The 13301-nt window shown below is 42.4% G+C and overlaps 2 protein-coding genes across 2 annotated transcripts in view; one reads left to right on the top strand and one right to left on the bottom strand.

The window, feature by feature from the left end:
* Positions 1-4216, top strand: part of pnpla3 (patatin-like phospholipase domain containing 3) — a 21480-nt gene extending 17264 nt beyond the window's left edge. Inside the window, exons 8-9 of the mRNA XM_080022461.1 lie at positions 2500-2607; positions 3593-4216. Coding sequence (XP_079878587.1) covers positions 2500-2607; positions 3593-3818 — 334 coding nt within the window. The 3' untranslated portion in view covers positions 3819-4216. The remainder of the gene's footprint in view (positions 1-2499; positions 2608-3592) is intronic.
* A 7060-nt stretch (positions 4217-11276) lies between these two features.
* LOC307246514 (E3 ubiquitin-protein ligase TRIM39-like) lies at positions 11277-12896 on the bottom strand (the record flags this gene model as incomplete). Its single annotated transcript, XM_080022455.1, has 1 exon — positions 11277-12896. The coding sequence occupies one exon, from the start codon at positions 12894-12896 to the stop codon at positions 11277-11279; it is 1620 nt and encodes a 539-aa protein (XP_079878581.1).
* Between the last annotated feature and the right edge of the window lie 405 nt (positions 12897-13301).

The following is a 13301-nucleotide window of genomic DNA, read 5'->3' as shown; positions in this document are numbered from 1 at the left end:
AGTGAAAGTACCACATTGACTTTTGTACTTCAGTAAAAATATACAAGCACTTGCTCTTGAATGTAGTATTAAAAGTTAACGTAGTTGTCATATCAAGTGTCCTGATATAACAATCTGTAATAATTCTTTAAGTATTGAACCTTTTTATGCAAATGATGCTCATGCAGGTCCTGATTACAATTTAAAATAAAATAGTACAGTTGATTTCATTGTAATTTACAAAGATATGGACCTAATGAATCACTGATGAGCAGTTTGATAGATCCAGCCGGTTCTAAATAAAAAACCCGAAATCAATGGGACTGTGTTATAAATGTAATAGAGTAAAAAGTATATCTATATTTTCTTTGATATGTAGTAAGTAAAAGTCAAGTCTCCAGAACTTAAGATAATAATTAAAAAAAGAATTCACAAAAAACAAACAACAAGTTGATTGTCCAGTAAATCACGATTAATCGTATGATTGTCCATCATTAAAAGCGATTAATCGCAAATGTACCTTAAAGGGATATTTTTCAAGTGTTTAATACTCTTATCAACATGGGAGTTGACGAATATGCTTGCTTTATGCAAATGTATGTTTATTTGAAATCAAAAACAATGAAAACTAAAACAATGACAAATATTAAACGTTCTGCTCTGGTACTGTTTGACCAATGTTGAGTGAGGACGTACTGGAGGGCGCAAGTCACAGGATGTCCCACCTTTTTCTGTCTGAGACAGTCACGGCGCACATAAGAAAAGCACAGTCTTTTATTTATTTTTTTTTTTAATTGTACTGATGAAAAACTTGCATGACGGCACCATTCATGGATTATTACAACATTTGGGGTCTGCTTCCATGCCGGGAAGGCGGGACATACATAAGGTGAGGCATATCCATCTTAAGACTGCTCAGAGGACGACTTTTTAGAAGCGTTTTTAACATGTTTGCCGGTTGTGTTCAAGGTCAAGGTCATCTCCAATTTTGCAAATAAGTTTAAAGTCGGATTTTGATATAAATTTGGATTTCAGACAGGGAAGAATCCCCCTGGATCTCTGGGCGACATTTCTATCTATTCTGGCCTCAAAAAACTTGGAAGAGAAAACACTAAAACCGAACAAAGTCTGATGCGAAAAAGGTTTGTGTATCTGAGCATCAAGTACAGCAATAAACTTTTGAGTGGCTCCGAGAAACAGACTGACTAACCGAACCTTTTGGGCTTCCTTATATCCCGAGATGTACTCTTCTCCAATTACATGTTCTGCCCCTTTCAGCGTCGAGAACCAATCACAGTCTTGAGGGTGTGTCCCACGAAGCCAATCACAGTCTTATTACCATCTATGTTCTATTTTTTGGGGGTGGTTTTTGAAGAACCAATCGCAGTATTTGTGGGGGTGAACCAGCTGCGTTACTAGGGATGTTCTATTTTTTGGGAGGAGGTTTTTCTGTGGTTCTTAGATTTCTAGTGCCATACTGTATATGGGTTTATGACCTTGGCCTCTTTTCTTTGTCTTAGCTCTATTTGGGTTCTCTTTTTTGGCCCTGTTTTTGCTGAAGACTTAAGTAATTTGTGTTATTTCATTACTTTCCTTTTTTGGGGTTTTATAACATACATTTTTAAAAAGTATAATATGTAATCAGTTTATTTTCTTGTGGGGGTTAATAATTAACCACAACAAGAGCCTGTGCATCAGTTAGAGAGACATTAAACAATGTCCCTTGCTATTTGGATCCATATCTCAAAAAGGTTTAAATAGCACAGCTTACATTTTTTGATTGTGAGTGGCAGGAGAAGTTAAGAAACAGTCTGATGTTCATCATTCATCCAAATAGATATGAATTTAGGTAGTTAAGGGGAGGTAGAAACAGGCCTGTTCAAAAATGTAGAGCATGGAGATGAAGCGTTTTCCATGAATGTGTATTGTAGAGCGCACCCCACAAACTAATGCTCATATCTCCAAAACCATCAATGCCAGCAGGCAGATTTTTCCTTGTGAGTATAACTTGTGATGTATGAACTTTGTATCTGCGTGCCAAACTGCGGGAGCTGTTGCACGATAGAAATGTTGGTCACGGTGGCGGATTTCTCTCCTGCACTCTTATTTTCCAGTAAGAAACCCCTTGAGCAAAATGTTGCCTCTGAAATTGGATTTTCTAGTTAGTCCACAAAGTTATAGCCCAAGTATTTGATGTATTTCGCATTTCCATAGCTCGAAAAACTCTGGGATGAGGAAGAATTGCTATTTTAGCTGACGTTTATTATTAATATGATATAACAATAGAGTTCTAATATAGAGAATAACAGTAAGTGAGCGGCTTTGCCAGCTTACTTAACTAACTTCACGGGACATCCATGTTTTTGATCCAGCCATGCACCAATTAAACTGATTTCACTCATTGAACCTCGGGTTGTTGCTAATCATCAAATTCAGATGGTTGCCTTACTGGGGCCGATTTATTGTTATTTTATTTTTTCATTCTGGATCTGGAATCTCTCCTCCCATGCTTGGTGCCAGGTTTATGGAGTGGATCCCTGAGGTGCCAACCGACGTACGCTGGCTGTTTGGGGTCGCTGGGGATGTTTACCGACAGGCCTGGAAAGGAGGGACCGCAGGCTCCAACGGGTATAACAAAAATAAACACCTTGTGTCTTTCGTCCTGATGTTTTCAAACATGCTTGGAAAAAATCGGGACGTCGGCGATCGGCAGCAGCCAACGAGCCATAAATGTGACACAATTATTACATCATCGCTTAATATTATTGTTTTCACAAATATTACATCATTATTTTATGACATAATTTGTTTATCTAACTATAAAAGGAGGAATCGCTGTCTGTCTGTCCTTCGGTTATCTCAACAACTCTTCATTCGATATACTTCAGACTTTGCGGGTAGACACGTGACAAATTAGCAAACTTTTGAAGGAAGCGTACAAGCGTACAGCTTGTATAGCAACCCTGAAGCCCCACCCCGCTGCTGCTGCACAGAGCTGAGCAGGGTGGGGCTTCAGGGTTCTGCAACTGAGTCCCCTACGTCCGCAGTGCATCCCGTTCTGAACAGTGCAGTAGGGGTGGGCGATACCAAATAATACCAGGGCCAGAATCCCATAAAACAAACTGTTATTATTGGTTTTGTTTGGAGAAGTGGTGAACGGGGACGCGCACCGCTTTTCTGCCGGTGTTGCGCGTGGGCACTCACGTAACGTGCGTTCACCACACAGTGACGGGCACCAAGCAATAGGAACAGAGGAAATTTATTGAGAGAAACTGATCCCTATTTTCTGATATTGCTCCTATTGGCGCTAAAGTCGATCTTCAAAACGGGACGTAGTGTCAGTAGTATCGATATTTTTGTTGTATATCCGCCCCCCCCTACAATACAGCCCATTCCGAATAGGGAAGATTTGAACACTTACAGCACTAGTATCACATAATTCCATAATTATTACACAATTATGATTCAGTTCTGCTAATTAAACAGTTATTGATTATCACAGTTGTGGCCAACACAATTTCAATTAAAAAATCTTCAAAATGTTTTATAAAATGTTTGATCAAAATCAAAGTGTTTTTCACCTAAAGTAACTGTGTGTGGTTCACCCCCGCAGCGATCTTAGCCTAAGGAAATGTTTGAGCCTGCCCCCGTCCATGGAGCTGGCCGGGCCTGCTCTCTCCACCCTGGACCTCTACACCAACTACTGGGATATCCCAAGCTCCACCTCCCAGCACGACCAGCAGCCTCCCAGCGCCCCCAGCCCCCCGTCTTTGCCCCGACGGGTCCGCTTCACAGTCGGCTGTGGGGATGATAAGGACCCCGATCCCACACACCAGTGAATGAGGTGGAAAACCCGGACTTCCAAACCCTGACAGCCGCAGGGTCGATGATGCGATTTATTTTTTTTAATTGCCGGAAGATAGGTGATTCGCCCGAGTCTGTGTCGCGTTTTTCCGAACATTGAAATGTCTCAAGGTCGGAACACTCCAGGACACCCACCGAGTATTTTCTGTTTTTAAATTTTAACAAGCTCACTCAGGATTGTGAATAGGAGGTTTGTAAGGGTTTTGCGGCCTGTTTTTGTCTGCAGCAGTATTCTCCTTTTCCAAAACTTAAAAAATCTACTGTACCTACTTGTCTGTATTAGTTACACACTTGTAGCATGTACTTCTCAGGTGAATGTGGAAGTATTTTCTTTGACAAACTGTAATTAAGTGCAACAATTTCCCTCCTTCATCCCTTGACAGGAGATATATATATATATATATATATATATATATATATATATATATATATATATATATATATATATATATATATATATATATATATATATATAGTGTCATTTAGCAGACGCCGTTGACCAAAGTGACTTACTTGACTGAATCCACGTAGTGCCTTTCTCCTACATCTCAACTTTTTTAATTTTCAAGTTTTATTTGACATCAATGGTCATTTTAATATTATATTACAATCATTGACAGGTTATTGACAGGACTAGGGTGTACAGAGCACATGAAAGTTGTCATTACTGCATCACCTGAACCAGGCATATCCTGTCTTGCCTGGAATGTTTTGTGTTTTATTTTTGGTCTCTTATCATTAGATTTTTAATGTAAGTAGTTATTTAATGCACTTACATGTTCTGTTTCAAAAAGACTAAAATAATGTTGAAACCCCTTTTAACATGGTGTCCGGTGTGGTCCATATCAGGTGTTTGATGTTGTTTTGATTATTTTTTGTTGTAAAAAAAATAAATAAAAAATTACTGAAGCACTGGTGGTACAAGACATATGACTATAAAACAAACCCAGTGTGACTTTGCAAAGTTCACCATTTAATTATATTTTTGTTTTATTGAGTCGTTTCTAGTAACTCTTTTATATAGGTCAGTTTCAGGTTATTAACCAGTCATTTAAGGAATTTGGAATTTGAGGTGGCCAAAAGCCTTATTTTTCTTTGTCTTTATAGTTTGTATTGTAAAAATATATTTAAAAATGCTTCTAAACTTTTTTTTTTTTTTCTCTCTACACTTCTTGGGATGGCGCTCCCAAGGATGATTGCAGCCTGAGGCAACCGCCTATATGGCCTATGCTCAGGCCGGCCCTGAGCTGGAACCTCTGGTGGAAAATGACTGACTGCACAATATTTTCTTTGAAGGCAAATGTCTGTTTTGAACTTTGAACTGGTTGCGTTGATGCTATTATAGCAGATGGTCAAAGAGAATGGTGTCTGTGATGACGGGGTCACCGGAAGTGTTACCATGAGGTGTTAGCAGGGTTTGCTTCACGACCCCTGCTGGGCATTGTCTTTTCAGTCCAAGGAACCATTTAGCCAATCACTCACTGTCCCCAGATAAGTTATCTTTACTTCAGAGAGGATGTCTTTGATGTGCTATGTCCCCCAGTTAACAATCTGCTCTCCAATCAGAATGTACCTTCCTGGATCACAGGATGTCTTGCTGGACCCTGTAAGAGACCACTGTAGTCAAAGAAATGTTAGAACTCGTCTGGCGTCTGGCGTTTACAGTTTTAACATACCATCATTTCCGGACAATGAGCCGCTACTTTTTATCCACGATTTGAACCTTGCGGCTAATTTATGGATTTTTCCCGCTTTCACAAGCTTCATGGCGCCAAGAAACTGAGCAAAAAACACATTATGTGACGGTGCTCAGTTTTTTGGCGGCATGAAGCTTTCATTAGACCAATGAAATTGCCGAACAGGTTAAGGTGAAACAATGTAACTGTTTCGATTAAATCGAGTGCGCTCAAACTTCCCATCATTTACGGTCGTCATTTCGTCCCCCTCGTCATGGCAAAGACACAAAGAAATGCATATGATGCAGCTTTCAAGTTGAAGGCGATCGATCTGGCTGTTGGAAAAGGAAATAGAGCTGCTGCACGGGAGCTTGGCCTTAATGAGTCGATGATAAGACGTTGGAAACAGCAGCGTGAGGAACTGACTCGGTGCAAAAAGACAACAAAAGCTTTCAGAGGGAAGAAAAGCAGATGGACCGAACTAAAAAATGAGCTCGAAGACTGGGTCAACACAGAGAGCAGACGGCCGAGGTGTTTCAACTATGCAGATCCGACTGAAAGCCAAAACAATCGCCAATGAAGTTTGAGGATTTTAGAGGTGGACCATCGTGGAGTCTGCCAGTGGGTCCTGACAGGGTGGAGCATTGTCAAAAAATCCGCTATCATCAACGGGTTTCAAAAGGCTGGACTGCTGCGTGTTGAAGAGGGCAGCATGAGCTCAGCGGGGAATTTGCCTCCGGATGAAAGTGACGAGAGCGACAGTGAAAACGATCCAACATCGGATGAAGCAATTCTGAGGCTATTCAACTCCGACACCGAAGGAGATGACTTCAGTGGTTCAGTGCGCAGGAGGTAGTTAAAGGTAGGTAGGTAGATAGTGACCAATGACTTTCTCGGTAGGCTAGTGTTTACCCCTAATTTTTTTATTTTTGTTACAAGCCATGTTTCGTTAAAGCCTATTTATTTTTGTTACAAGCCGTGTTTTGTTAAAGCCTGTGTAAAGTTCATTTGTTTCAATGTACCACTAGGCACCTGCGGCTGATAGACATGTGCGGCTTATTTACGTTCAAAATAAATATTTTTAAAAAATTCAGTGGGTGCGGCTTATATTCAGGTGTGCTTAATATTCTGGAAATTACGGTAATAGAATTTCCACGTGGCCTCTTCTAGAGCATTATGTTTCTCTTGGTACCCGTTGCCGTACTCCTCGTTTTGGGTTACATCTTAGGACAAAATACGTGGAAGCTGCTGACAGGAATCTGCTTGAAAAAATCTAGATTGTGCCGCTGGAGGACCTTCGTGGCAGGTGCGGTGGTGTTTTTCCAGTTCAACTCCACTGCGTTTCGGGAGTGTCAGGAGGAGTTGTACAAGTTTCCCTCTGGAAATGGAACCACAGGTTTTTCAGATTTTAGGCTGGCTGCTCATCGCCTCAATTGTTGTGTGCAGTGTTATTTTGACGTGTGTGTGATCTGGTGCAAGTCCCCCATCAGCTACCTGCAGATGACTTTCTGGCAGGCCTACACCCAGGAAGAGAACACCCTGCTGGAGAGTAACTCCTTGGCGCACACCAGGAATCTAGCTGAGAGGAACCTGAAGAGCTTAATTTGGTTGTTATGCGATTACCAAAAAAAACAGAGTTTACCTGGTGAGTGGGATAGTATTATTGCAATATTGTCATCATTATCGCGTGGGAAAAAAACAACCACACTTCCACACGTCCTCATTTGGGTTCTTGCGACCATCCAGATATTTCACTATATTTAGCTCCCTCATTAAACTCAACATGAAAACCCTCTCCCTTTCCGACCGATGATGCACGTTTTGCCATGCGGTTGCCATGGTGTCTGTTGTTTATTTGCCAAAACAACGCGTTACGGGTCAAATATGTGATGCATGTGCTGCAACAGGTTAATGTTTGCAGCAGGTTAACTGCCAATCAGAGAATTTTTTTTAAATTCAACTGTTACATTTAAAAAACAGTAGTAGCTCATCTGTTTCAATTTACATTTCTATGTTACAATTAGATTTATATTTTTTTATAAAAAATAAAAATGTTTACTTTGGGTCTACCTTCTTACCGCTTTTGCGTATACAGTATATAAGATTATAAATACATCTTAAAAAAAGCATTTTATTGAACAGATTTTTCGTGTTTACATAAATAACAAAAGTGTCTTAATAAGTAAATAATCAATCAAAAATGCAGCTGCAAAACGTCAATCAGCATGAAGGCCAGGTCCAGAGAGCCCTTCTTCATGCTCTTCCAGATGTACATCCTGTAGTGGGTGCAGAGGAGGGCCAGAGGCCTCCAGTTTTTGAGGAGCGACTGGTAGGTAAAAAAACATTGTACACTGTAAATCCTTTGAACCATTTAAACTGTAAGGCTGGTTCAGCTATATCTAGGATTTATTCCAATTGTTATTTATTATGTAGAAACATTATAGAAATAAAACGTGTCCTGTGAAGGAGCTGTAGGTCACCCCCTTACTAAGGTGACAATACAAAATATTGACTAGAATTAACAGGTACAGGAAGTTTATTTTGTTATGTTGTCCTTTTATTTTGGAACCTCTACTAACCACTCTCTTTGAGGTTACTCCCGGGAGAATGTTCCAATGCCATCCAGCTGACATCAATCAGCCTCTTAGGCTGGAGTTAAATAGAGTTATGAAAAATAATCCCTGCTTGCTTGCTCATTTCTCAAGCTGCCAGAGTTTCATCCGGGATTTCTTTCCTAGGTCGGCACCCTTGTCTGGTCTCGCGCACTACAAAGACCAAGCTGGTGTGGGGCGAGGAGCTGGAACAGGCCTTCCAGGACCTCAAGGCGGCCCCGTGCTGGGACATGTGCTGCAGAGCCCAAACTTCAATTTAGCCATCACAGTTCAGACAGATGCTTCCCACTGGGTAATAGATGGTATCCTCCTACAAAGAGACAGATAGGAAACCAGTGGCATACCTCAGCAGGAAACTGTTTCCCAGGGAGCCCAGGTCCTCTGCAGTGGAGCTGGATTGTTTGGTCATTAAGTGAGCCATTAACACCGTCAAGGACTACCTGCATAGGAGGGAGTGTATCCTGGAAACGGCCCATAAGGCCTTCAATGGCTGCAGCAGATGAAAGGTACTAATAGCCGAATCACTCAATGGTTCCCGGTCCCTTCAACCATACCGGTTCTCCATTCACTACCGGCCAGGGAAACAGAACACGGTGGCGGCCTTATTGTCTCGCAATGTGGCCGGAGCCTGTGGGGGGGGGGGGGGGGGGGGGCTGGAGGGAGCTGGAGGTCACCCCCCTCACTAAGATGACAATACACAATACTTTCACACATACAGGAAGATTATTTTCTTATGTCGTTTTGGACAAATACTCCCTCTTTGAGTTACTGCCAGGGGCATGTTCCATGGCAATCCCATCCAGCTGACATCAATCCTCCTCTTAGGGTAGGCCAAGTTTGGTAGAAAAAGTGGGGGGTGGTGGTTTTTATTTTTTGGTTGTATTTGGCTTTTGTTTGGAATTTCTTGGATTATTTTGTGTTTTGCTTGACCTGTGTTGGTATAATGGTCAGTGGAATTGTGTAGATGTAAATGTTGTGAATGTTTGTCACAAGTGGTTTGTTGAAGTCTTGGTGCCCCACTCATGGTGTTGGTAGGGACCTGGGCCAGATGAGGCAAGTGGGAAAGCAGTGTGGTAAGCGAGAGCGAGGGGACAAGTTTATATATCCCTGCTGCTGTTCGGAATCTCTGAAATTTTTTGTGTGTTTTGGCATTTTGAGTTAAATATAGTTTTAAATAAGAATCCCTGCTTGCTGGCCTCTAGGATTGAATGCTCCGCTGTGCACCTGGATCCTGGACTTCCTCACAGGCCGCCCCCAGGTGGTCAAGGTGGGGAAGTACATGTCAAGCTCCCTCACCCTGAATACAGGATCCCCCCAGGGCTGCGTCCTCAGCCCCCTACTGTACTCCCTGTACACACATGACTGTGTGGCCAGGTCCAGCTCCAACACCATCATCAAGTTTGCTGACGACACCGTGGTCGTGGGCCTGATCACCGACTGCGATGAGAAGGCCTACCGCGAGGAGGTGGCTGACCTGTCACTCTGGTGCCAGGACAACAGCCTCCACCTGAACGTCAGCAAAACCAAGGAGCTGATTGTGGACTTTAGGCGTGGATCACAATCGAGGACGCACGCGCCCTTGTGGATTAATGGGACTTCTGTCGATAGGGTGAGCAGCTTCAGATATCTGGGAGTCCACATCACAGAGGACTTAACATGGACTGTTCATACAGACACTCTGGTGAGAAAGGCGAGGCAGCGTCTCTACCACCTCAGGCAGCTGAGGAAATTCCGGGTCTCGGTGAGGATCCTCAAGTCCTTCTACTCTGGAGCAGTGGAGAGCATCCTGACAGGCAACATCACTGCCTGGTTTGGGAACTGTACTGCCCAGGACAGGCGGGCCCTGCAGAGGGTGGTGCGTTCAGCTGAACGTACCACTGGAACTACCCTCCCCCCCTTGCAGGAGTTATACACCAGGAGGTGTAGTAGCAGAGCCCGTAGGATCATGAAGGATCCTCATCACCCCAACAACGGACTGTTTCAGCTGCTGCGGTCAGGCAAGCGCCTCCGCAGTCACGCAGCGAGAACAGAGAGACTGAGACGGAGTTTCTTCCCTCAAGCCATCAGAACTGTCAACGCTGACCTCACCAGGGGTCCTAACTGAGCCATGCACTAGGCTCCACTACCTACTGTACTGTATGTAGCATACTGTACCGCATACTGTATCACTGTTCAGGGTTGTTCGTGATGCCGTATTGCTGCGCCGTACTGTTGTATACTGTGCTGTATTATCCCAAACACTACCTCACACTATTCACATTCACATGCCACTTTAATTCACATGCCACTTTAAATGCACATATCTGTATATACATAGCCATATTCCTTCAACCTATTCCATTTTATTTCAATTTATTTTTTATTGTATTTTATTCTATATATTTTTTATCTTATTCTATAAGTATTCCACTTACTGTATTACGTTTTAGGAGTCAGTTAGTCGGTCTATTAGAAAGGAATTTTCTACTTTTTATTTTATTTTATTTTTGTACTTTTTCCTAGGACTTATTGTGTGCTATCACCGGGTGCGTTGCATTACATTTCACTGCATATATGTATGGAAGTATGTATATGTATGTGACAAATAAAAATCTTGAATCTTGAATCTTGAATCATCCTGATTGTGAAGGATATCACCATCAAAACCCTACATAGCCAAAATACATATCTGCATCTTCATTAGAAGTAATTCCCTGGAGCTACTATAAACAATACAGAGCAGAGTGAATTTTACACACTGTTGGAGAATTGTCTTTAGACTCTTAAAGCCTTTACTTGATGACTTGTTTCTGTCAATTGGAACAAAGAAGGATGTTGAGCTTTCGCGGTTTGTCTTTATTTCATTAAGATGCTGGTCATTTAAAAAGAACGCATGAATTTGTATTGACTGTGCTGCTTAAACAAAAATAAAATGTTTTATCAGTCAAATTTTAAATGAGGGGAATGTATTTCTATTAGAGCATAGAGATGTTCCATTATATATTTTTACAATTAAATCTGGAATTATTTTCTCCATTAACTGTTTAACTGGACAGATCTAGTGGCAGATGAATGACGGTAGTAGTGCAGATATCCAATCTAACCTAATATGAAATATTTTCTCCATTTACTACAAATGACCTCCCAGAAAACTGAAATGAAAATGTTAATCTGTTTGATTGATAGGTGAGATGATCAGGGGGGCGGAGTTTTTACCACCATCGTTGGTACATGGACTGAAGAATGGGTAGAGTGGTTCCTTAAATGTACAACCAGTAAAAGAGTAGATATGAACCCTGGACTCCACATCATAGAAGGACACCAGACCCTCATCATAATCCACAAATACCCCCACCTTCTGGGGCTTGGTTCTCAGAGAGAGAAGGAGACGTGGTCTTGAAAGAGCCTCGTACTCGTTTCCATTTCTCATCCAAATGGTCCAGCAGCTATTTTTAGGACTCAATTTAATGTCATCCTTTCTGTTGATGGACTCGCTGGCCACTCCTAAAGTCCAGTTATTCTTCTCTTTTACTTGAACCTCAAAGTAAAATCTTCCAGAAGAGAAGCTCTGCTTTGTTAAGACACAAGCACATTTAGAAAATCTCTTAGGGTTGTCTTGAACCTCCTTTTTTCTTCCAAGACAAACTTGTTTCTCATCTTCAGACAGGATGAGATAAAGATTTGCTGTATCAGGATCCAGAGTCAGATCTACTTCATGCTGCTGGAGGCTCTTCAGTTCAGCTTCAAGCAGCTTCTCCATCTCCATGTTCAGTGTCTCCTCCAGTGGATCCAGGGCTCTCCTCAGGGTCCCTGCATACGACAGATGACTGAGCTCCACCTTTGTCCAGTCCCTGGTGGGTGGAGGATTGTTTAGGGATTGGAAGCCCTTGAGGAGATGGAGGTAATCCTCAGTGAGTGAGAGCTGCTTCAGCTCTGAGCTCCTATTGGTTAGTTTGTCCATTTCCTGTTCTAACTCTCTGATGAGGCCATCAGCGTCTTTCTTTATGGATTTCAGTTTCTCTTGGATCTTCTCACTGTGCTCAGCCTGACACTTTTCGATGCTGAGCATCAGAGCAGTGAAGACCTGTGCACCAGAGGCTTCCTCTCTGTCGGCGTCGTCACTTCTGAGCTCGACTGAGAGTTTTATCTCCTCAATCTTTCGTTGTCTCTCCTGGATCATCTGCTCAACTTCAGACTCTGTCTTCCCCAGCTGAGCCATCTTCACTCCATATTCCTCCTCTACAGGAACAACAGGATGGAACTTGTGGTCTGACTCTGTGCAGAATTGACAAACACAGGTGTGTTCTGTCTTGCAGAACAGCTCCAGAGGTCGACCGTGCTTCTTACACACCTTGTCTTCCAGATTTGGCACAGGGTGGATCAGCTTGTGTCTTCTCAGGCCTGGTACTCTGTGATGGGGCTCAATGTGGGTGTCACAGTACGAGGCTACACACTCTAGACAGGACTTCAGGGCCTTCTGCTTGGTCCCAGTACAGACATCACATGGAACTTCTCCAGGTTCAACACACTCAACTCTCACTTGTTGAGACTTTTTGAACTGAGTAACCATCTCTGATATGAAGGTGTTGACCTGTAATTCAAGTTTAGTGTGGAATAGCCATTTACACATAGGACATCGGTACTGGACTTCCCCATCCCAGTGTGTTGTAATACAGGCTTTGCAGAAGTTGTGTCCACATGGTAAGGTTACTGGACTGGTGAACACGTCCAGACAGATGGAACATGAGAAATTCTCTTCGGACAGGAGAATGTTGGGAGGGGCCATTCCTAGAGAGAAGACAACGTTCAGCCAAAATAAAAACAAAATTCAACTATAAGGGGACAACATTCTACTCTTTTCTCTAAAGTGGGGCCTATTTTGCTAATTTCCATTTCTACATTTAATTCTCGGATTCCACAAGAGTAGCTTTGCATGATTCACAGTTAGAAAAAAAACATTATCTTATACTGCAGGTACTTGGTACAGGTGCTTTACGCAGCCCCTCAGTTAAGTCTCTGTCTGAAACAAGCCACATTAGCCCCTCTCTCTTTAAGGCTCACCTCCCTAAAAGCCCACTTTCTTCTGATTGACCAACTTCTGGAAGACTGCCCGAGGGGGGGGGGGCACCCATTTCTGTATATCAGTTGATCATTTAATATCTGATTTTGAGTCCAAATTTAGAAAACCACT

Source organism: Zeus faber (genome assembly GCF_960531495.2).
Source record: "Zeus faber genome assembly, chromosome: 21".
Taxonomy (NCBI): domain Eukaryota; kingdom Metazoa; phylum Chordata; class Actinopteri; order Zeiformes; family Zeidae; genus Zeus; species Zeus faber.
Note: the sequence above shows the minus strand (reverse complement) of the source record. Positions and strands in the feature narration are given on the sequence as shown.